Source organism: Gouania willdenowi, chromosome 1 (assembly GCF_900634775.1).
Source record: "Gouania willdenowi chromosome 1, fGouWil2.1, whole genome shotgun sequence".
NCBI classification, from domain to species: domain Eukaryota; kingdom Metazoa; phylum Chordata; class Actinopteri; order Blenniiformes; family Gobiesocidae; genus Gouania; species Gouania willdenowi.
The window spans coordinates 13450254-13473644 of record NC_041044.1 but is presented as its reverse complement, the minus strand read 5'-3'; the positions used below and the strand labels follow the sequence as shown (position 1 = coordinate 13473644).

Below are 23391 nucleotides of genomic sequence, written 5' to 3'. Positions count from 1 at the left end.
CACAGAGGCGGATCATCACAGAGAACACAACAGCAACATTTTCTGCTATGTTTAACTCGGAACTGTTCTTGCAATGTAAGTCAAGTCAAGTCAAGTCAAAGTCAAAGTGTTTATTGTCATCTGTACAGTTAGAAACACGTTTCCCTGTACAATGAAATTCTTGCTTTGCCGACCGCCAGTGAATGCCTACGTAATAAAGGAATAAATAATAAAGGAATAAATCGAGATAAAAGAACTATAATAAATACAGTGGCATGCAACACTGTTATTCAACAAAATGATGTAATGATGTAGACAGTCTCATCCACAGCTTTAATAGCCATTGTGAGTTCATTATGGATCTGGTTGCACCTGTCAAATCCAACCTGGTGACTCGCAAAGCACCGAGTCCCTGGATTAGTGATGGTATTCGTGATTTGAAGAGACTATGTCGAAAAACTGAGCGTCTGTGGAAGTCTTCCAAACTTGAGGTTCATAGGTTGCATCTGAGGGAACTTATGTCTTCTTTAAACGAAATTATAAAAAATGCCAGATCTGACTACTTTCCTCAGCTGATCACTTTGAACAAGAAAAAACCTCAAGTATTGTTTGATACCATCAACTCTATTGTATGTCCTGCTGCTCCTCTTACACCTGTGTTCTGTAAAGCTGACAGCAATGATTTCCTAAACTATTTTATCGATAAACTCCAGGATATCAATGATAATCTTCCTTTGCTCTCGTTCTGCACACCTGGTGCTGTTGAGCTTGTTTCCCACGAGTGGTCCTCTTTTAGCCTTGTAACACAGGCCGATGTCTCATCTATGGTAACCAAAATGAAGCCCTCTTTCTGTGTGTCTGATGTTCTGCCCTGTAGATTTTTTGTAAAAGTCTTTGATGCCATTGGCCCCTGGGTTACCAATCTGATCAACCTTTCCTTGTCAACTGGTGTTTTCCCCAGTTCTTTCAAACACGCAACTGTAGAACCACTTCTCAAAAAGCCCAATCTGGACCCAGCAGATTTAAAAAACTTCAGGCCCATTTCTAAACTTCCGTTTTTGTCCAAAGTGTTGGAGAAGGTGGTCTCTGATCAGTTGGTACCCTTCTTGGAGAAACACAACATTTTCGACACTTTTCAGTCCGGTCGCGCCAACGCTCTGGAACGATCTTCCGTTTTCCTTGCGTTTGCTTGATTCCGTTGATGCTTTTAAGAGCCAACTGAAAACCTATCTGTTTCAGAAAGCATTTTAAATTCCAGTGATAAAGGGTTGTTTTATGACCATCATATTCTTGTGACTGTAACTGCAATTTGTATTGTATGCACTGTATGTATTGTGAAGCACTTTGTGACTTCTGTCTGTAAAAGGTGCTATATAAATAAATATTACTTACTTACTTACTTAGGTCTAAATCTGTGCCAGTATCTCCTCCTGCACTGTGCACAGAGCTACCGGCCCCTCCACTGGGGGTCCAAACTCTGTGCTGAGTGCCAATAGTTACCTTTTCTGCCTGAATGGACAGAAGACACATTACAGGGATTCATCCTGAACCTTTCACCTTACTCTCTGTTCTGGCCACACCCATCCTGTGTCCACCCTTTCTTGTCCCTGTCCGAACCTGACACTTTACATTACCATGCACATCAGGAGGGATCAAGATCAATGGCTAAGTTCACAAAATTTGTCTCCAAATGGTTTGCATTTGGTGTATAATGTTAAACCTTTCCTGTTAGGCCTCCCAACCGTGGTCGACAGGCACAGGGGAGATCCGCGTTCTCCAGGGCCGGAGGCTGCTACTCCTCCGGGGCTAACACCCGCTCGTCACGCTCGGCAGAGTTGATACCGCCCGCGTATAAGAACCAGGCCGTGTCGTTGTTCCAAGGCTGCACTTTATTCCTCTTTTTAAACACTTTAACTCGCCTAGCTATCTCCCAGTAGGACTCTTCCTTGTCTCCGCGGCTCTCTTTCCACACACACCTGCGCGCACACACCTACGTCACACACCTGCGCCACACACCTACGCCACTCACATTCACGCACTGAGCTGCCCTACCTTAGACACATCTCACAACAATAATTATTTGAAGAGGTGAAGAACAATGTATTTCATTACATGTTACAGCTACTTCAGGATAAACAGAGATAATCTTTAAATGACCATGTATGGCAAAACGGGCCAAGTGTTGGTTATCAATGTTGCCTAAATGATAAAATGTTTTGGTGACGCTTCCTCTTCTCTCCTAATCTAAAACATATTTATTAGTCCAACTTGGGTCAATAAAAACACCACAGGAGTGATCATGTGTGAGCTAATGACCATCTGTATGCTTGTTTTGTAATAGACCGACAGTCTGGCCAGGGTCAAGATTAGAAAGATTAGAAGATCTGCGAGTGGCGAAGTGCTGCATTTTGACAAATATTTGCAAGATTTTGATCAATTCAGTTGTTTTATCATCATCCAGCCCTCATCTCTGCGTTCAATTGTATTTCATCCATGATCTTACTTACATTTTTTTCACAGTTTATTGAGAAAATGCAAATATGCTATCTGCATTTATTACAAATAGTTCACTAGTGGATTTGTTGATGTAATAATCCTGTACAGATCTGCAAAGACTCTGAGAGCCAACCAGTGAATAAAAACTAAATATTTATAATTGAACAGTTTTAATACTTGTAACATACAGTTCCCTTGAAATCAAATCCATGCCATTTTCAACATTGATTGTGTGTATATATTACTGAGGAAAATGTCAGTCCCTCTGCCTCCCTGTAGGGGACAGTGCTGAGCACACTGGTTTAAATCTACGGTTTTCTCCTGTAACCTGAAATTAAAATCAATAGATGTCACTGCTCTTTAAGACAAATTATTGTGTACCGATAGAGACGTTTCACTATATCGCCAATGTTAGTCAAACTCATTTCTACACAAAAATACATCATCCATATCATTTCAACAAATGGGTCAATTGTTTTACCAATTGTTCCTTAATTATTCAATAATTTTTTTTTTTCAATTTATTTAAGGAACTACACCACAAAGCCATCGTGTAGTAAAGTTAAGCTGTATCAGTATACCAAATTTCTGTTTCCTATGTGATGTAGTTCCTGAGATATTGGAAGCTGACAAAAGAAGAAAAATAAGGTCACATGAAAATTGACACAAACCCCCCCCTCACTAAATTGGCAATATCTCAAAAAGTATTAAACTAAACATTTCCAGAAAAAAATTACATTTTTTTTAGACCGAAGTGCTTGGGAAGTTATGAAAATTTGTTGCAATTACATGGAATGACCCACCTGCATGTGCCATGGTGAAGCAAATAAAGAAAATATTATCCAAACTCAAATTCAGAAAGAATGCGCAGGTGTTTTGTAAAAGCAGGGAGACCAAAAAAAACAACAGTGACGAAAGAGAATAAGTTGTATTGCCATCTTTTATTGCACTTTGTAAGCAGATGTTGTACAGTAGCTGTGCAGACAAGTTATTCCTGTGTGACGAAGAACAATTGCAGGAACAGGACAAATAGCCATTTAAAATCAAATTACCGCTACTCCAGGTCAGGACTGAACACGGTCACAATTAGTTTGCTTTATATCAAAATAAAATCCCAAAAAATAAAATTCCATTGAAAAAGCTATGACAAATATCTACAGAGTTAAAGGAAAAGGTGGCTGAAGATGACAGGAGGTGTAATATTTCCTATACTATGTACAAAACATAAACATCCAATTCTACTCTTCTCTCACATGCAGGTAGCCTTTATGATATACTGGGTATTCTGAGTATACAAACATCTTAAGAAAAAATCAAAGAATTGTGTTTCTAACGTATATTGCAACAAACAGCGCTAGTAACAGGAGATATTAAAGAATAGAATAGAATAGTCTTTTATTGTCACTTGGTGGTACAGTGAAATTTGAGAGATGCTCGCATAGAGCTACAGTACACCACAAAGCATAGAATTAAAAGACAGGAGCAAAAACAACAACAAGGCATTGAATATGTACAAAGATGATAAAAAAAACAAACGTACGGCATAAAAATTTTAAAACGAGACATCGGTGAGTACTTTACAGAATAAGTTACAGTTTAAAGTGCTGTAGTGTTTAGTGCTAAAGCGTGTGTGTATGTGTGTGTGTGTGTGGGGGGGGGGTTATGGGAGATTGTTCCTGAATGAGTGTGTGTGTGTGTATCCATGGGTGTTTGCAGTCCGTATGGCCCAGGGGAAGAAGCTGTTTGTCAGTCTGCATGTGTAGGATTTTGTTGACCTGTAGCGTCTTCCAGAGGGCAGCAGGTCGAACAGGGGGTGAGCAGGGTGTAAGGGGTCTCCTGTGATGGCCTTGGTTCTCCTGAGGCAGCAGGATGTGGCGATGTTTTCCAGACTGGGCAGAGGGCAGCGGATGATTTTTTGGGCAGTGTTAATGACCCTCTGCACCGCCTTCCTGTCCTTGACTGTTGAGCCTGCGTACCACACACCCAGACAGTATGTCAGCACGCTCTCCACAGAGGAGTGATAAAAGGCCAACAGCAGCTTCGTGTCCAGATGGTTCTTCCTGAGGACACGCAGGAAGTGTAGCCGCTGCTGAGCCTTCTTGACTAGGGCCCTGATGTTGTCAGTCCAGGAGTGGTCAGCAGAGATGTGGGTGCCCAGAAACCTGAAGGTGGTGACAGTCTCCACCTGTTCTCCATTTATGAGGAGGGGGATGTGGTCCTGTCTGATCTTCCTGAAGTCCATGATCAGTTCTTTTGTTTTCTGGATATTCAGGGTCAGGTTGTTTGCTGAGCACCAGCGTGATAGTTCCTCTACCTCGGCCCTGTACGCTGTCTCGTCCTCGCCTCGGATGAGTCCCACCACAGTGGTGTCGTCCGCATATTTAATAATGCGGTTGGTTGGGTGAGTTGAAGAGCAGTCATAGGTGTACAGGGCGTACAGTAGAGGGCTCAAGATGCAGCCTTGCGGGGAACCAGTGCTGAGTGTGATGGTGGAGGAGTGGTGGAGGCCGAGTCTGACAGACTGTGGGCGGCTCGTCAGAAAGTTTTTAATCCAGTTGCAGGTGGGGAGAGGTATCTGTAATTTCAACAGTTTGGTGAATAGGATGTCCGGAATGATTGTGTTGAACGCTGAGCTGTAGTCCACGAAAAGCATCCTCACCGAGCTCTTCTTGTTCTCCAGATGACTCAGCGCTGTGTGAAGTGTGATGGCGATGGCGTCCTCTGTGGATCGGTTTGCCCTGTAGGCAAACTGGTGTGGGTCGAAGGTGGGAGGGAGGCAGTCTCTGATGTGCTGAGAAACTGACCGCTCCATGCACTTCATGATTACAGACGTCAGAGCGATCGGTCTGTAATCGTTTAGGCTGTCTATGGCGGGTTTTTTGGGGATGGGGACGATGGTGGAGGCCTTCAGACATGTGGGGACGGTGGCATGTGTCAGGGAGAGGTTGAAGAGTGTGGTGAGGATCCCTGTCAGTTGGTCTGCACATGCTTTAATCACAGCCCCTGGGATGCCGTCAGGACCAGCAGCTTTCCTGGGGTTCACTGCTCTTAAGTTTTTCCTCACCTCATGCTCCTGGAGAGAGAGAGGTGGGGTGCTGGAACCAGGAGGGGGCAGTGACTGCAGGTGTGTGGTGGTGGTCTCGAACCGGGCAAAGAAGCTGTTCAGCTCCTCTGTCAGTGTGCTGCTGCGGCTGGAGGATGTGGGAGGGGGGTTTCCTTTATAGTTGGTTAGGGCCTGGATGCCCCTCCACATCTGGCACGGGTTGTTGTCTGTCAGGTATCCCTCTATTTTATTCTTGTAGGAGACCTTGGCCTGTTTGATGCTCCTCCTCAGGTCTGCTCTGGCGGTGCTGTAGAGGGCTCTGTCCCTCGTCCTGAAGGCCGAGTTACGGGCTCTGATCAGGGTCTGGACTTCCCTCGTCATCCAGGGCTTCCTGTTTGGAAAGACCCGGATGCGTCTGTCCTCGGTGACGTTCTCTACACAGCACCTGATGTAGAAGAGGACAGACTCGGTGTGTGTGTCCAAGTCCTGATCTTCAAAAATACTCCACTCCGTGCAGGCAAAACAGTCCTGCAGCTGGTTGAGAGCATTTTCAGGCCAGGCTTTGATGGTCTGAAAGGCTGGCTTAGTTTGCCTTCTGAGGGGGGTGTAGGCAGGGAAGAGGAGCAGAGAGAGGTGGTCTGATTGTCCAAGATGGGGGAGGGGGGTCGCCGTATATGCATGCTTTATATTTGAGTAAACATGATCCAGTGTGTTTTCTCCCCTGGTTGCACACTTGACGTGCTGGTAAAATTTGGGGAGAACAGTCTTGATATGTGGTTGATTAAAATCCCCAGCGATGATGTGTCATTGTTTTTCCTTTAAGAAAAGGAAAAAGCCATCATACCTCAACAATCTAACCTTCTGCTCTAAAGTGCGCTCCAGAGAGTCCACCTTCATCTGCTCTTTCCTCATACTGGCCTGGTAAGCAGCTTGTTCCTGCTTGGCCTTGAGCCGGACCTGAGCTATCTCTGAGTTGGCCCTAGAGACAAAGCACAGGTACAACAGTGAGAAAACCATCACCCATTACTATATACACGGCTCAATCCGTGTATCATTCGTTCATTCGTTTTTCATGATGTAACAAAAACATGAAAAACGAAAAAAACACTCATTACTTGATATTTGTTTCCAAAACCAAAATGAAAAAACAGAAAATGCCTTGTTTTTCAAATTCAAGCTCTTTTGCTTCGGTACAGTAAACGAAAAACGGAAAACAAACACCTCTATCCATTTTCTCCATTACCGATTGGCCAAAGTACGTGACCCGGAAGTGAAGCGTTACACATTCCGCGATATCGTTAGCTCTGCAACACTTAGGAGTCTCTAAATCCTCCAAAATGTCCGTGAGGAGATTCTGTGCCCAACACCAGCTAAAGCAAAAAGGACACGTTTCGGATGCACAGTTGGAAGCAGCGATCTTGTCATGCCGAACTGCCGTTAGCATAGCCGTTAGCGTCGGATGAGAGTACACTTCCGAGTCACGTACTCTGGCCAATTGGTAATGGAGAAAACGAATAAAGGTGTTCGTTTTCCGTTTTTCATTTTCTGTGCCGAAGCAAAAGAGCTTGAATTTGAAAAACATGGCGTTTTCTGTCCAGCTATGCTTCTCCTTGCTCCAGGAAAGGAGAATCGAATTAATACTTCCTGCTTTTCTTTCAGCCTCATATTTTCCCACTCACGTGTGAATGAGCTACAGAAAACATTGAGCTAGGCATGGCTAAAAGCTCACTAACCCACACCTAACCATTGTGCGATTGTGCAGCAGCACCTTTTAGGATCTGAAAAGCTCTCAGATCCTGACCTCTGACCTGTCTCTGCCTTCCTGGAAGCTATAACTGAGCACCAGAGCCATACTAACTATTCATTTAGTTAGTTAACTAACCCTAACACCCCTTTTCTTTAAACTTTTTTTATTTTTATTTTATTTTATTTTATTTATTTATTCAGTTTATTTCCGACATGGTTACATTCACTTTTTTTTTTTTCTTTTTTTCTTTTTTGTACATGCCGAAAAAGGAGACGAGAGAAGCAGTTTGCTTATCCGGGTCCCGTCCCCTGTTTTACCATCGCAAATTTACATGGGTTTACATGTCTCTCTGGTCAAAACATTCTTGATTTCTTCTGAACGTCCCTTTTTGTGTATTCTCATCTGTAGTCAGTGTTGTCCTCTATCTTTGTTCGTGTTGGCCTTGTTCCCTGCCAGACGTTGTTAGCATTCCTCCAGTTCAAGAATAGTTCCTCTTTCGAAGGTGTTTGGAAGTTTTTTCCCTTTTCATCCACAGTGTCACCTTGTTTTGTCTCTACATCAAGGGTAATCCAGCTGTTGTTAGTTCTATTGGCAGTGTTGTATTTTCCACTGTCTGATGATGAGATCAGATCCAACTTGTATAAACACATCACCACATCCCAGTTTACAAGCAAAGTAGTATTTTAATGTAATATATCTTAGTTCATAAGCGTGTTTCTAACTGCTGTTGTTAGTTTTATTGGCAGTGTTGTATTTTCCACTGTTAGATTTAACTTGTATAAACACATTATTATATCTTAGTTCATAAGCAAGGTAGTAATTTCCTTGTATATAAAAAAAACGTGTTTCTAACTGCACATATGACAATAAACACTTTGAATTTAAATTTAATGTAATCCTTAATCACCCCACCACCTAGCAATTGAAATGAATAAATGACAGACCTTTTTTACTCTTGGTTTCCACATTTAATTCGGTCTCCGTAAAATAATCACAGTCTGAGTTTTGTTTCCAGTGTTTGTATAGATCTGGGTCCATATCCATGATTACCATCAGTAATGTTGTTTAGGTGGATCCTTCGTATTTTCCCAAGTTGTCCATTGTTTTGATGAGAACTGGTTTTCCGTCCTCTTCTTCCTGGATGTAAATCCTGCAGTTTTTTGACCACGTCTTCACAATCTTTCCTTCTTTTTTTATTTGGCGTGCCTTCCATGCAATGCTTGCATTTTGTTTCGTCAGGTTTTCATTGATGTACACCTTCGTTCCCTTGAGTTTGTTTCCTTGCTTGAGTATTTCTCCTTTGAATTTTATATTCGTGAAGGTTATTTTTACAGCTCTGTTATCATTTTTCTTTGGCAGGAGATGGCAGGAGTTGATGTTGTCAGGGTTCAGGACAATGTCCTTCGACTTCAGGTAGTCAATGACCTGTTGTTCAATCGATTTTGTTTCTTCGTCACTCCTGGGTTTTATCTTTAGGCCTGTGATGATGACATCTTTCTCTCTTTCCTTTTGTTCCAGCTGTTCAACCCTCGCGTTCAACAATTTCATCTCTTCAGCATTTCTTTCATTCTTTTCTTTCAGTACCTTTGTTTCGCTTTGTAGTCTTTCCAGTGAGTTTTCCAGCGTTTTTTCCAACGACTTTATCTCGGCAGATAGGTTTTGTAGACCCTCGCGTATCATCTCCTTGACCTCTTCCAAACCCGAATTGGGTTCTGAAGGGCCTCCCTGCGGTTTTTTCACCATTTTCCTTCAGTCTTGGGCCCAGTTTTTCAGGCTGTTCAGGCTGTTCAGCTGTAGCCAGTTGTAGCCAAGGTCGTGTTATCGGAGCAAAGGAAAACACGTCTGCTCTCTCCAACACACACACACACACACTTTTATTTTATTTTATTTTGTTTTGTTTGTTTCCCCCCCCCCCTTTTCTTCTGTTCAGGTACCAACCGATCCCAAGAGAGGTTGCCAGGTGTGTGGAGACTACCCTTCCTCAGACAACAACCAATCATCTACAACGCCGACCGGAAATGAACGACCGAAGGTGGACCGACACTTTCCGAATTCAGCTGACGACCCACACGGCAGTGAAGGTCGCGGAGCGGGCGACATGGATCCAAGCAGATGATTGCCGACACCAGCTGATGCTGAGACGGAGGCTGACCGAACAATGAAGGGGGAACCGACAAGGCCACTGAGATTTTCTTTTTCACGACACACAAGAAAACGCTCTAGAACAAGGGCCTAGCTTTGTTTATAAGCCACACCAAATGCCTATAGCTAGATGGAGGGTGGACAACCTCACACCTAATTGTAGGAATACAGTCATAAACCCTTCTGCTGCGATTGAGGAAAACACTCAAGGTTCTTCACTCATGATGCCGCCAATCAAGTGCGGTGATTCTAACCATGGTTGTACTATTCTTCTAGCTATTGGTGACCCCAGTTACCACTGAACTCAGTCAATGAAGACGAGTGATGTCCTTGATGCAAGTGATGATTTTTGCTTATCTAGATGTAATAAAGGATGATTTTTGATGATTCATGCCATTGATAATAATGATGAAGTTTTTTTTTTTCAAGGTTTATTTCCACATTTTTCTTGATATATCTGTGCCTCACAAAAGAAGAATATATCCAATGTATGACAATAACGATGCTAATGGTTAACCCTGACAGACAGCAAAGGTGGAATATAATAATTTTGTTTCTTGATTTGGTCGTTGATGGCGACCAAAAGTGGGGAATGTTATGGCAGATTTTTATATTCATCATCATATCGTCAAATGTATGTTCATGTGTACAATTTGTCATGTTTTAATACATGATGACTCCATTACTCTTTGCACTTTTGAACAGCTGAATCATGTTAGATTAAACAGTACAGATCGTATTGTACTCAGTGCAGCACAGAGTCTCTGCCAAGGCCAGAGTCTCTGCTCACATGCAGATATACACGAACGCACACACTATCAAGGACAGATAAGAGTGGCGCCCAATCTTCCTCATAATATACACGACTTCATCATCCTCAAATGTTTCCACTGTTGCATCTGACCCCCCCCCCCCCCTTCTCCTCTGCCTCAGGGTGGAACTTCTTATGTTATCTGTATAAAAGCTTAAGCTGTGGAACTGTTAGACAGAGCGGCTCTGCCTTCGAACGTCCGGCCGGACGGTCACTACTTTTTGTTCCACTTTGTTCCATCTTTGTACTTTTTTTTACTTCGTTTTATAATAAACCTTTTTTATAAAATCATCAATGCCACGCCTGGACTCCATCACTCAACCAGAGCAATAAATCATGTCTCCAAATGAGGTCAACCGCAAATTTTGCCGTAACAGTGTGCATATGTTAGTGTGACGCCCCTCGATGAAGGCTGAGATGCTTTGGAGAATTGCGTGTTCAGCTCTTTGTGTATTTCAAATCCTTCAGTGCACTTGTTTTTTTAAATTTATTTGTATCTTTTTTTAAATTTGATTGCAGTATCAATGCCGCACTTCATTTTCAATGAGGCTGTCCTCCCCGGACTGGAAGTCCTCAGTTAGGCCATTTTCCACATTGATTACCTCCTCGTCCTACGAGGACCCCTGGCCATCGTCCTCGCCACTGCCTGAGCCACCCTCCTCCGAGTTTGGGTCTTGAAGTACCTGAGGTATATACATTTGCTGTGCAAGGGGAAACAACTGCGTTAATATCTGATCCAAACGTTATAAGTTAAACATTTCTCCATCTGAAGGTACATAAAGTCATTTTCCTTCAATTTCTACTCCTTATATTTTCACTTTTTAAACTCGTCTCATCTACTGTAAAACATGTATACTGCTTTGCTTCCACTCACTTTAATTCCCACTTGGTTTCAATGACCTGTTTGAATGCCTCATTTGTTATTCTTTAAACCCTCCTCGTATCCTAAGGGTCAGTTTGACCCCATTCAATGTTTATCATTCAAAAAAATTATCGTTGACCTTTTTTTTGCTTCATATATCATTACTTTTTATAATTTGATGGGTACAATTGATTAAGTAAAAAATTACCATGATAATATTTTTCATTTGTGCTGAACATTATCATTATCAAGGGGTTATTTATGTATTACACAAAAACATGATCAACAATTTTTGGAAAATCATTTTCTGGAGGCAAATATCCCTGGGGTCAGATTGACCAGATAATAGGAGGGTTAAGTAGTTTCCCACAAAGAAACTCAAATTCATAGCAATCAATGCAATCAATGCCTTGTTTGCAGCACTTGTGCACGCTGGACGTCCGTTCTCCATTCCATCAATCTCCTGTGAGTCAATCTAGTACAGAAAATAGTGTCATTACAATCAGATAAGTCAGAAATGCAGCATTAAAAACCCAAATAAATGCAATTGATGGGAAAAAGCAGTATGCCGTCACCTTGTAGTTGTGCGCACTGAGATACTTAAAGTGTCCAAAGCAGACATGAGAGAGGCAAATGATTATAGTGATGATCAAAACCACAAATGTGAACATGGATGTTGCTGCTGAGAATCCTGTGAGCAGAGGCAGAAAATTACAGATGGTCAGAGAAATCCAAGTATGTGCAAAAACATGATTGGCAAGAAGGTGGAGTCTTTCTTCCTCTTACCATAGCGAACAGTGGAGAAAAACAGGAGCCAGCTGTGTACATACATCTACTGATGCCTCTGGACACATCATCAGTTATGTGCCTGGTCTCATCGGGCGTTTCGGGTCTTTCAACATAATACGCCCTCCTCCAGGTGACCCAGCCGTGGCTGATCAGGCCCCCGGCTCGTGTCCAGATGGCTTACTAGCTGCCATGACTCCATGGCTCTCCTCTCTTGAGCCACAGCCATCTTGAGGCCCTCTCTGCCGCGTTGGTGGTACTGCGAATGGCTCTCCTCCTTCTCTCTCCCTCGATGCCCAAACAGCTGAGTGCTCTGGTTAGGGAACGGGCTGCAAAACCCCTACATCCAACCTCCACTGGGAAACACCTTGCTCTGGCCCGCTGGCAGTCACTGACCAATCCCGCATATTTGGAGAGCTTCCTCTCAAAGGCTTCTTCCAGGCGATCTTCCCACGGGATGGTCAGCTCCAGCAGCACTATTTGCTTACTGGCCTCAGACACAAGAACAATGTCTGGTCGCAGGGTGGTAACTGCGATGTGGCCGGGAAACTTCAGCTGATGCTCAAGATCCACCAGCAGCTGCCAGTCTTTTGCAGAGGTTAGGATTCCTGCAGAGGTACTTCTGGCCGGGGTTGGCTGCTCCCCAGCTCTGACAAAGGCGATGGTTTCCTTGGTGGGTCGGGCGCGCTTCGCGTACACAAGTCCTTCGCAGATAACTTCAGCGATGGTCTTAAGAACCTGGTCATGCCTCCAGCGATACCGCCCATCTCCAAGTGCCCTGGTGTAGCAGCTGAGAATGTGTTCCAAAGTTCCTCGCTTGGAACATAGTGGGCAAGCTGATGTCTCTGCTACACCCCATGTGTGCAGGTTTGATGGACTTGGGAGTACGTCATACACTGCCTGGATGAGGAATTTGATGCGGTGGGGCTCGGCTTTCCACAGCTCAGCCCAAGTCACTCTCCTCTCGACCGCGTTCTCCCATCTTGTCCAAGCTCCCTGTTGCTTCATTCCCACTGCCTTGATGGTCCTTGATTCTTCCACAGCAGCTCTCACCTCCTCCTGGACAAGGCGGCGCCCATCCTTCCCGCTGGTGTTTGTTCGGGGAGTTGGAAAGGAGCCTAGCCCAGCTCTGCCTCGTGTCACCACTCCCACCAAGCTCCTCTGGCGCAGCCTTGCCTCTGCCTCTTGAACTGCGTTCTCTGCCCTCCATTTCCTTCCAGTTCTCACTTTGATCCCTGCTTTAGCCACCTTTGGATCACGTGAGTCCCTGTACTGAACCACTTCTCTGGCTCTTGTGACTTTAAACTCCTCCTCCAAGGATTTGAAGGGCAGCTGCAGTTTATTAGTGTTCCCATAGAGAGCAAGGCTGCTCAGGCACTTCGGTAGTCCAAGCCATCTTCTGAGGTGGCTGCTTACCTTTCTCTCTAAGCTCTCCACTGTTGAGATGGGGACTGCATAGACAAGGAGGGGCTACAGGATCCTGGGTAGAATGCCGTGTTGGTATACCCAGGCTTTGAACTTTCCCGGGAGTCCTGACTTGCCCACGGATTTCAGCCAGCCATCCAATGCAGTGCAGGTCGACTGGATAGAAGTTGTGTCTCTCAAGGAGCTGTCAAAAACCTTGCCCAAACTCTTGACTGGCTTCTCTGAGATGGTTGGGATGGCTGTGCCAGTGATATTAAAACGAAACTTGTCCTCTACTTTTCCTTTTCTCAGCACCATAGATCTTGACTTGACTGGTTTGAATCGCATCCGGGCCCAGTCCATTACCTTTTCGAGTCCCTTCAGAATCCACCGACAGCCTGAGACTGATTCCGTCATGACTGTGAGGTCATCCATGAACGCCCTGATGGGGGGTTGCCGCTGTCTGGATTTCGATAAGGGTCCTCTGCACTCTGGCTCAACAGACTTGATGAGCATTTTTCATGGCAAGGGAAAATAGTGTCACAGAGATAGTGCACCCTGTGATAATGCCAATCTCTACCTTGTGCCAATGTGAACAAGACAGAACAGACAGAGAATGGGAGCAGCCATCACTTGGTTAACAGCTCCAGAGTGGATCTTCTTGTCTAGTTTGGAGGGCAGGCAAGCGTAGCACATGTTGTCACAGAGATAGTGCACCCTGTGATAATGCCAATCTCTACCTTGTGCCAATGTGATGTTATTGCTCCCGAAGAGACCCTCATCCTGAAATTGGTGTAATAATCAGCAATGAGGTCTCTGCACTTGCTCGGGACATGATATTTCGTCAAAGTGAGCTGAACAAGCTTGTGTGGAATGGAGCCAAATGCATTAGCCAGGTGGCGGGTCGCATATACATCGTGAGGTTCCTTTATTGCACTCGTGAACGGGGCAAAACTCTTTCATCCACGTATTAAGCCCACGTGTACCGTTGGAACAGCCACGCACTGAACAATGGGACCCTGGCATATTGCCTTAAAATGACCTTAAGCAAAGTAAATGCCTAAAAGTCCGTATAAGTAGCCGGTTGTTCCGCTAGACAGGGGCTTTGTTGACACGCTGGGCAGTCGTGAACTCTGACCCGGATATATTGACCCGGGAATCGCGCATGCGTACTGATAATGCTGATTTGGCTTATACTTTATTTACAGTCTCCCTGCTAGTCTCAATGGGTACATTGCTAAGCAAAATAGCTTGAGCGGGTTTAACGGCCGTTTGCAAACTCCACTCAATGGCTCTGGAAAAATCCATTTTAAACCCACAACTCTTAAGCACACCCAGAAAAAAAAAAAATTCAATTCAATTCATATAACTCACATGAATGATACAATTATTGCTTATGAAGAAAACAGAGAAAGTCTCAGTGGAACCTCCAAAATGTAACCCTTAGTTTAAATATAAGTTACAAAAAAAAAAAACAGTAGTTTGAGTGTTTTTTTTGCATAGTGTGGTGAATTAGCTAATTCTCTGTTTACCTCATAAACCAGGCCCGAGACAGAATATTACTCAGAACAAAACATTTATTTTCTGAGTGAAACTCAAAGTGTCCTTTTTTTCAGGTGACAATATTAGTTCATATAATCAAAAATAATAATAAATCAATCCCTACCAAGCGCTTGGTTATTATTTTTTTCTCTGTATTATTCGTTGGGGCCCATACGGTGGTGCACTGATTACTCACGAACTCTACTCATGGTCTGAGGTGAGTAAAGGCCAGGTGAACTCCTCTTCTGAGGTCGATTGGTGTCCTGGTGTGTTGGCTCCACGGCATGCGTCCTGGTGCTGGTTCGGCGACGTCCAACGATCAGCAGGCACCCTGCTCTGCGTGTCCCGACCCAGCTCAACAGCTGCGCCCCGTCCCGTCAGCGTGGATGACCAGGTGAGCTGCAGCGTGCGTCAGCCTCGGATCAGCGTGGATGACCAGGTGAACTGCAGCGTGCGTCCAGCCTCGGAGCAGACGATCACCAGTGTGCGTCTCCACCCCGATCAACAGGTGCCAGTCTCTTTTTCTTTTTTTTCTTCCAGTCCAATCACCTGCTGCCTTTTAATACCACGCCCCAGCTCCTCCTTCATTGGACACAGAGCCCCCTACGCCATCTCATTGGTTAGCAACTAGACGGCAACACCTTTCACTTAACAACCACCAAATTTTCAGATTCCTCAAATTAGAGTTGTTAACTCAGAGTGTAGCAGGCCTCGTTTTAATCCTCAAAAAATTGCAAACAAATTGTCATAACTTCCAAAATATTGAACACAGAGACCTAATTTTCTCAAAAGTAGTAGATATGTGTTCAGCTGCTGACAATATTAAATTTTTAGTCAAAGGTTTAGCAGTTTTTGATTTATGAAGCCTGAAGTGGACATAATCCCACAAATCTACAGGGTTGTTTTCATTGGAGAATCGTCAGGTCACTGCTTAAAATCCATGGTTTTTCTCTTGTCCTCCTGGGCACACCTTTTGCCCTAAAAACATGAAATTTAACTAATTTGTAGCCTAAAGCCTTGTTATTCTCACAAACTGCCCAGTTTTTCTGTAAATGATATTGTTTTTTAAGTTGTGATGTGTTTTACACAAGTTCCTCCTGGCTGTAACAGGCTAAATTCTGCATGTCATCCTGCACACACAACCTTCCACAGGTGCATGTGATCACTGCAGTTACCATGGTAACTAATTAACTGACAGCTCAGATGACTCATCCACTTTTCTGTATGATTTACATGTTCTCCCAGTGCTTGAAATGCTCTTTTTTCAAACTTGAATCTTTCAGTCCATTAATTAATTTTCACCTATAACTTCATCTTTTAAATCCACCTTTCTGTGTGGACTTTGCATGTTCTCTTGACCTTTTCTCCCCTTATTGGAACTTTTAACCCCTTCAGCCATTTTGTAACTGATTCAAACCAACCTTTAACATGTTCAGTTACTACCTCCAACCCATTACAACTTCTTTCAACTTTTTCAACCTATTTCAACTTTTTTTCAACCAATGTTAACTTTTTTTAACCGATTTAAACTTTCTTCAACCAAATTGCTAATATTAAGCTATTGCTAGGTTATTGCTATTGCGAGCTGAATGCTAATGATTTTTCCAACCTTTTTTTCAAGTTTTCCAACCCCTTTTCAAAAATTTTCAACTTTTTTAACCCATTTCAACTTTTTTTTCACATTTGTCAACCCATTTCTTTTTTTTCCCAACCTAATTGCTAATATTGAGCTATTGCTAGGTTATTGCTGCTGCTAGGTGAATGCTAATAATAGGTCAGTGCTAATGCTAGGCGATGGCTAAGATGGCCCTGGGCACATACTTTCCACCTGGAACTCAAAAGCACCCATTTTCAGATTATACACCAAGAAGGCTCTACACCAGGGGTGTCAAACTCAAATACAGAGTGGGCCAAAATTTAAAACTGAACAAAGCCGCGGGCCAAGGTTGAACAAATTAACCTTTTAATAGGGACCCAAACAAGTTTTGCATTGAATATTGAACAAGCAAGGCTTATATAACTTCATAGTGACATGCAAAATCGAGTTTCAAATAATAATAATAATAATAATTAAAAAATATCAATGGCACATCAAATTAAATTTAAATAAAAAATTGAATGCCTCTTTTCTATTTGCAGCCTTCTGAGGTAAATATCAAAATAAACTTTTTCCACAGGCTAATAATAAATTTGAAAATAAAATAACAATAATGAATGAATCAAACATTCAAGCCTTGAAGTAGCAAGAGAAAGTGCATGAATAAAACGTTAATTATTGCTCAGTTTGCTACACTGATTTGCTTTAACACTGAATATGGAACAAGCAACGCTTATATAACTTAATAGTGCAAAATCAACTTTCAAAAAACAAAGAAAAAAACATCAATGGCATATTAAATAAAATTTAAATAAAAAATTGAATGCCTCTTTTCTATTTCTGAGGTAAATATCAACATTAACTTTTTCCACAGGCTAATAAATTTGAAAATAAAATAACAATGAATAAATCAACCATTCAGGCCTTTTTACACTGATCTAATCTGATGTGCCCAAGCCAGATACCTGGCATCTTTTCTTGGATGCTAGTTCATTAATGTCGGGGTTCAGGCTTTGAGCTGAGGCAACCTTCATTATCGAACGAAGGTGTTCATCAGTCAGACGTATCCTGTGAGACGTTTTCGTCATCTTCATTGAGGAGAAAAGTTGCTCACATAGATAAGTGCTGCCGAACATGGAGAGCAATTGAGCAGCTTGGGTGCGGAGCTGAGGCATTGTGTCAGGGATGAATTGTGGAAACTGTGCGGCACCAACAGCATCATACTTTGATTTAAGCGTGTCATCACACTGGAGTTCAATCAGCTCCATTTGGAGGTTAGTTGGTGCTTTTTCCACATCAACTGTGAAGGGATTACTAAGCAGTTCAAATCTACATTTCTGACCATCAAAGTCGCCAAATCGCCGGCTAAACTCAGCGCCGAGTACACTGAGTTTTTCAGCAAACTGTGCGCACACGGCGGTAGAGATCTGCGTTTTTATGGTTTGGCAGCAGGGGAAATGGCCAAGGTTTCCTTGCAGCAGCTGATTCTCCCACAGGCAGAGTTTAGTTTTAAAAGCTCTCACTGATGAGTACATATCTGTGATGATGCGGCCCTGCCCCTGTAGCTGCAGGTTCAGCGCATCAAGATGGCTTGAGATGTCACACAGAAAGGCCAGCTCACATGGAAACTTTTGCTCCCGGAGCTCTGCTGTGTCCTTCCCTTTGCTTTGCAGAAACTGACATATTTCCTCAAGCAGCTCGAAAAATCTGTTCAGTACTTTTCCGCGGCTTAACCATCTCACCTCTGTGTGATACGGCACCTCTGTGTGTTCCGAACCAAACTCGTCCAGAAAAGACTTAAACTGGCGGTGATTCAGACCTTTGGCTCTTATAAAGTTAACAACTTGTGTTACTGTGGTCATAACATGTTCCATCTTTAGGGCTTTAGCACACAGTGACTCTTGGTGTATGATGCAGTGATAAACAGATAGCTCACCTGCACAGTTCTTTTCCCGCATCTTTTCACGAATCCTGCCCACCAGTCCATTCTTTTTACCACTCATCGCTGGTGCACCATCAGTGGTTAATCCCACGAGTTTATCCCACGGCAGGTTTATTTCAGTTACACATTTGCAAACCTCCTCAAAGATTTCCTTCCCTGTGGTTGTGCCATGCATGGATTTAAATCCCAAAAGCTCCTCCGTAACACACAGATTTGAGTCGACACCGCGGATGAAGACTGACAGCTGCGCAGTATCAGACGCGTCAGTGCTCTCGTCCACAGCAAGGGAAAAAGAAACAAAATCTTTTCCCTTTTCCATCAGCTGGTCATGCAGATTGGTGGCAAGATCACATGTGCGCTCAGCTATTGTGTTCCTGCTCAGGCTTACGTTTGAAAAGGCCTGCTTTTTCTCTGGGCACACTTGGTCACAAACTTTCAGCATGCACTTTTTCACAAACTCTCCCTCATTAAAGGGTCGGGTTGATTTGGAGATTTCTTCTGCCACGACATAACTCACCTTTACAGCAGCCTCATTTTGTGCTGTGGCTTTTTTGAACATATTCTGTTGTGAAACCAAACCTCTTTTCATCTCCTCTACTTTCTGGCTCCTTTGAGTCATGTCCAGGTCCTTGTACGTGTCCTGGTGTTTCGTTTCATAGTGTCGCCTAATGTTGTACTCCTTAGTTACCGACACGTTGGCTCCACAAACGAGACAAACAGGTCTGTCTTTTACATATATAAACAGATATTCTGTCTCCCACCTGTCCAGAAAAGTTCTGTTTTCTCCCTTCCTTTTCGCCATTTTTGGTAGGGGTAACACAGTGACACTGACAGTTGTAGTATGAGGCCGCAGCACATCTGGAAGAGAGGCATGGGGAGGCGGGGTGAGCCGGCCGGCTTTCAGCCGAAGCGTTGCGCAAGAACACGGATCGCTACTGACACAGAGGAGAGAGCATGGCTGGCGCGCCAAAACAACAGCAGAGCATTATGGGATTTGTAGTATTAGTGGTGAATGCGGTGTTACAGCGGCACCGCCGCTGTATAATACCGGCGGGCCAGGTCTAATGTTAATTTGATATTGCCTCAAGGGCCAAATGAAATTACACGGCGGGCCAAATTTGGCCCACGGGCCAGAGTTTGACACCCATGATCTACAGAGTTAAAGGAAAAGGTGGCTGAAGATGACAGGAAGTGTAATATTTCCTAAACTATGTACAAAACATAAACATCCAATTCTACTCTTCTCTCACATGCAGGTAGCCTTTATGATATACTGGGTATTCTGAGTATACACACATCTTAAGAAAAAATCAAAGAATTGTGTTTCTAACGTATATTGCAACAAACAGCGCTAGTAACACGAGATATTAAACAGTCTTCTTCCTCAGCGGCTGTCATGGCAACATCAAAATAGATAATTTACACACACAAAAAAGACACTTTCACTTTCTTATCATCAGACGCCCACTCACGCACACTGGTTAGTCTTAAGGGACACCTTCCAAAACTTTAAACCAGACAACAGATACATCACAACAAACACCAAAAATGTACAGAATAGTTAAACCACATCTGTTGATCCTGTATGCGAGGGCAGCAAAAAAAAAAAAAAAAAAAAACCAAAGATCACGTCAGTCTCAGATGTTCAACAGTTCTTGGATCATCTTGAATCCTTCATCATTACATCATCATCCTCCTCCGCACTGTTTCTGTGATCTTTTTGTTGAAGCGTAGCCGCTAACTTTTCCCCATCTTGGCAATAAGTTCATCGCAGATCTTTGTCAACTCCTCAATCTCCTTGTTCTGTAAAACAACAGTGAATATACATTTGACTGTGAACTGACGTTTCCTACTACTTCTTTATCATTTCATTGTTTTTCCTGCTGCTAACCTTCTGCTCTAAAGTGCGCTCCAGAGAGTCTCATTCCCGCTTTCTCTAGCTGGTCCCGGGCAAACGCGTGGGCTGACTCCATCCTGTCTTGGAGGCGCCTGGCATATTCTGGTCCCGGTGGAACCATCGGTGTATCTGGAGGTTTTCCAAATGCCATTTCCGCAGGGGTTCGCAGTTCCCGTCCCAACATAAGCAGGGCAGGCGTGCATGCTGTAGACTCCTGTACAGCAGACCTGTAGGCCAGCAAGACAAGCTGGAGGTGCATGTCCCAGTCCCGTTGGTGTTCCGCAGTGAGGATGGCAAGTTGTTTTGCCAGGGTTCTGTTAAACCGCTCGACGAGTCCGTCACTCTGGGGGTGTAAAGGGGTAGTCCGTGTTTTTTGCATTCCAAGGCGTTCACACATGGTGGAGAAAACTGCTGACTCAAAGTTTCTCCCCTGGTCGCTATGGATAGTCTCTGCAGCCCCAAATCTGGAGAACATGCCCTTGACCAGCATATCCACCACAGTTTCTGCTTCTTGGTCTGGTAAAGCATACGCCTCTGGCCATTTTGTGAAGTAATCCATAGCGACCAGGACATAGCGGTTCCCCTTGTCTGTGCGCGGGAACGGACCCATAATGTCTACTGCTACTCTCTCCATCGGGGCTCCTACTGCCAGCTGCTGGAGCGGGGCACGTGATTGATCTGGGGGGCCCTTGTGCGCTGTGCAAAGGTCGCAGCGGCGGCAAAAGTCCTCAACATCTCTCCTGAGCTGACCCCAGTAGAAACTTTGACGAAGCCGACGGAGGGTTTTGGAAACTCCAAAGTGTCCCGCTCCAGTCGTTCCATGACAGGAGTTAAACACAGCTTCTCTGAGGGCCCTGGGGACCACCACCTGCCACTTACTTTCACCTGTAGCCGGCTCTTTTCAGGCTCTCTGAAGCACTCCATCTTTCACCCTGAGAGCAGTGAACTTTTCAACCAGTCCTTTTGTGGCAGGTGAGCACCCAGTGACTTCATCCCATTGTGGCTTTCGTCTAGCTTCCACCTACTCTAGCACCGGTTGGAGGTCGGCATCCTGTTCCTGTTGTGCTCTCCATTCCGCTGAGTCAACAACCTGCGCTGCATTGCAGCCTGGCCCATTTCTGCTATACATGGGATCTCGCTCCTCCTCAGCGCGGAGTTCTCCTTCCCGGGCCTCTCTCTTCCCGCAGTACCGGCATCCATCGGGGGCACAGGGGCGCCGGAACATGGCATCAGCGTTGCCATGGCGAGCTCCTGCTCGGTACTCGACTTTGAAGGAAAACGGTGCCAGTTCCTCCAGCCAGCGTGCAATCTGCCCTTCTGGCTCCTTAAAAGACATTAACCACTGGAGTGCAGCGTGGTCAGTTCGGACAGTGAAGGGCAGGCCACACAGATAATATTTGAAGTTCTTTATCGCCCTCACTATAGCTAGAAGCTCTCTGCGAGTCACACAGTAGCGTCTTTCAGCCTTGTTGAAGGTTCTGCTGAAGTACGCGACTACCTTCTCCCCCTCCGGCCCCACCTGGCTCAACACCGCTCCAGTTCCGACATCGCTGGCATCCGTGTCCAAAAGAAACGGCAGGCTGGGGTCCGGTGGGGTGAGGATGGGCGACTCTGTCAGGGCATTCTTAAGACAGTTGAAAGCCTGCTCACAGTCTGGGGTCCAGGCAAAGTCCTTGTCTTTCTGCTGCAGACGAAATAGGGGTGCAGCAATGCAAGAAAAACCACGCACAAACCGCCGGTAGTAGGACGCTAGTTCAATGAAGCTCTTCAGCTCTCTCAGGTTGATGGAGCTTGGCCAGTCCTTTACCACCTGCACCTTCTCCTCTAGTGTGCTGATGCCCTCACCACCGATCTTGTGCCCCAAAAACTCCAGCTCTCTTTTCATGAAGCAGCATTTGTCTGGGTGGAGCCTCAACCCGGCCGCTGCTATTTTTTGTAGGGTGCGGCGCAGGGACGCCAAAGCCGCCTCAAAGGAGCTCCCATGCACCAGGATGTCGTCCAAATAGACCAGACACTCCTTTCGGGGGATGTCAGCCAAAACCTCTTCCATCAACCGTTCAAACGTGGCGGGGGCATTGCACAGACCGAAGGGCAGAACTCGAAACTGCCACAGCCCCCTGCCAGTGCAGAAGGCCGTCTTTGGTTTGGCTACAGGGCTGAGGGGTACCTGCCAGTAACCGCTACGCAGGTCCAAGGAGGAGAACCAGGATGAGCCAGCAACCAAGTCCAGGGACTCATCGATGCGGGGCAGCGGGTACGAGTCCTTCCTGGTCACACTGTTCAGCGGCCTGTAATCGACGCAAAATCTCATTTTAGCACTATTCTTTTTGTTTACCATCACAACCCCTGAGGCCCAGGGACTGCTCGAAGGTTCAATGATGCCTGTCTTCAGCATCTCATCTATTGCTGTTTCAGCAGCAGTCTGATGAGCCAGGGGAAGGCGGCGGGGGCGTTTTCTAATGTGCCGTGCATCTCCAGTTTCGATGTCATGCTGCACTAAGTGAGTTAGACCCACTCACTCAAAGGTGCATTCAAAGAACAAGCAATAATTGGAACCATCAACATTAACATTAGAACAACAACACTACAACTATAAAACCTGCAGGGACGTTACAATACATTTGACTGTGAACTGTGCCGAAGCAAAAGAGCTTGAATTTGAAAAACATGGCGTTTTCTGTCCAGCTATGCTTCTCCTTGCTCCACGAAAGGAGAATCAAATTAATACTTCCTGCTTTTCTTTCAGCCTCATATTTTCCCACTCACGTGTGAATGAGCTACAGAAAACATTGAGCTAGGCATGGCTAAAAGCTCACTAACCCACACCTAACCATTGTGCGATTGTGCAGCAGCACCTTTTAGGATCTGAAAAGCTCTCAGATCCTGACCTCTGACCTGTCTATGCCTTCCTGGAAGCTATAACTGAGCACCAGAGCCATACTAACTATTCATTTAGTTAGTTAACTAACCCTAACACCCCTTTTCTTTAAACTTTTGTTTTATTCTATTTTGTTTTGTTTGTCCCCCCCCCCCTCTTTTCTTCTGTTCAGGTACCAACCGATCCCAAGAGAGGTTGCCAGGTGTGTGGAGACTACCCTTCCTCAGACAACAACCAATCATCTACAACGCCGACCGGAAATGAA

At 44.6% G+C, this 23391-nt stretch overlaps 1 protein-coding gene across 1 annotated transcript; it reads right to left on the bottom strand.

Moving 5' to 3' along the window:
* Positions 1-10829: 10829 nt before the first annotated feature.
* Positions 10830-19882, bottom strand: LOC114462400 (CSC1-like protein 2). Its single transcript, XM_028445207.1, has 6 exons — positions 19872-19882; positions 13868-13988; positions 11867-11912; positions 11656-11771; positions 11490-11555; positions 10830-10937 (listed from the first exon to the last, which is right to left on the bottom strand). The coding sequence occupies exons 1-6, from the start codon at positions 19880-19882 to the stop codon at positions 10830-10832; spliced, it is 468 nt and encodes a 155-aa protein (XP_028301008.1).
* Between the last annotated feature and the right edge of the window lie 3509 nt (positions 19883-23391).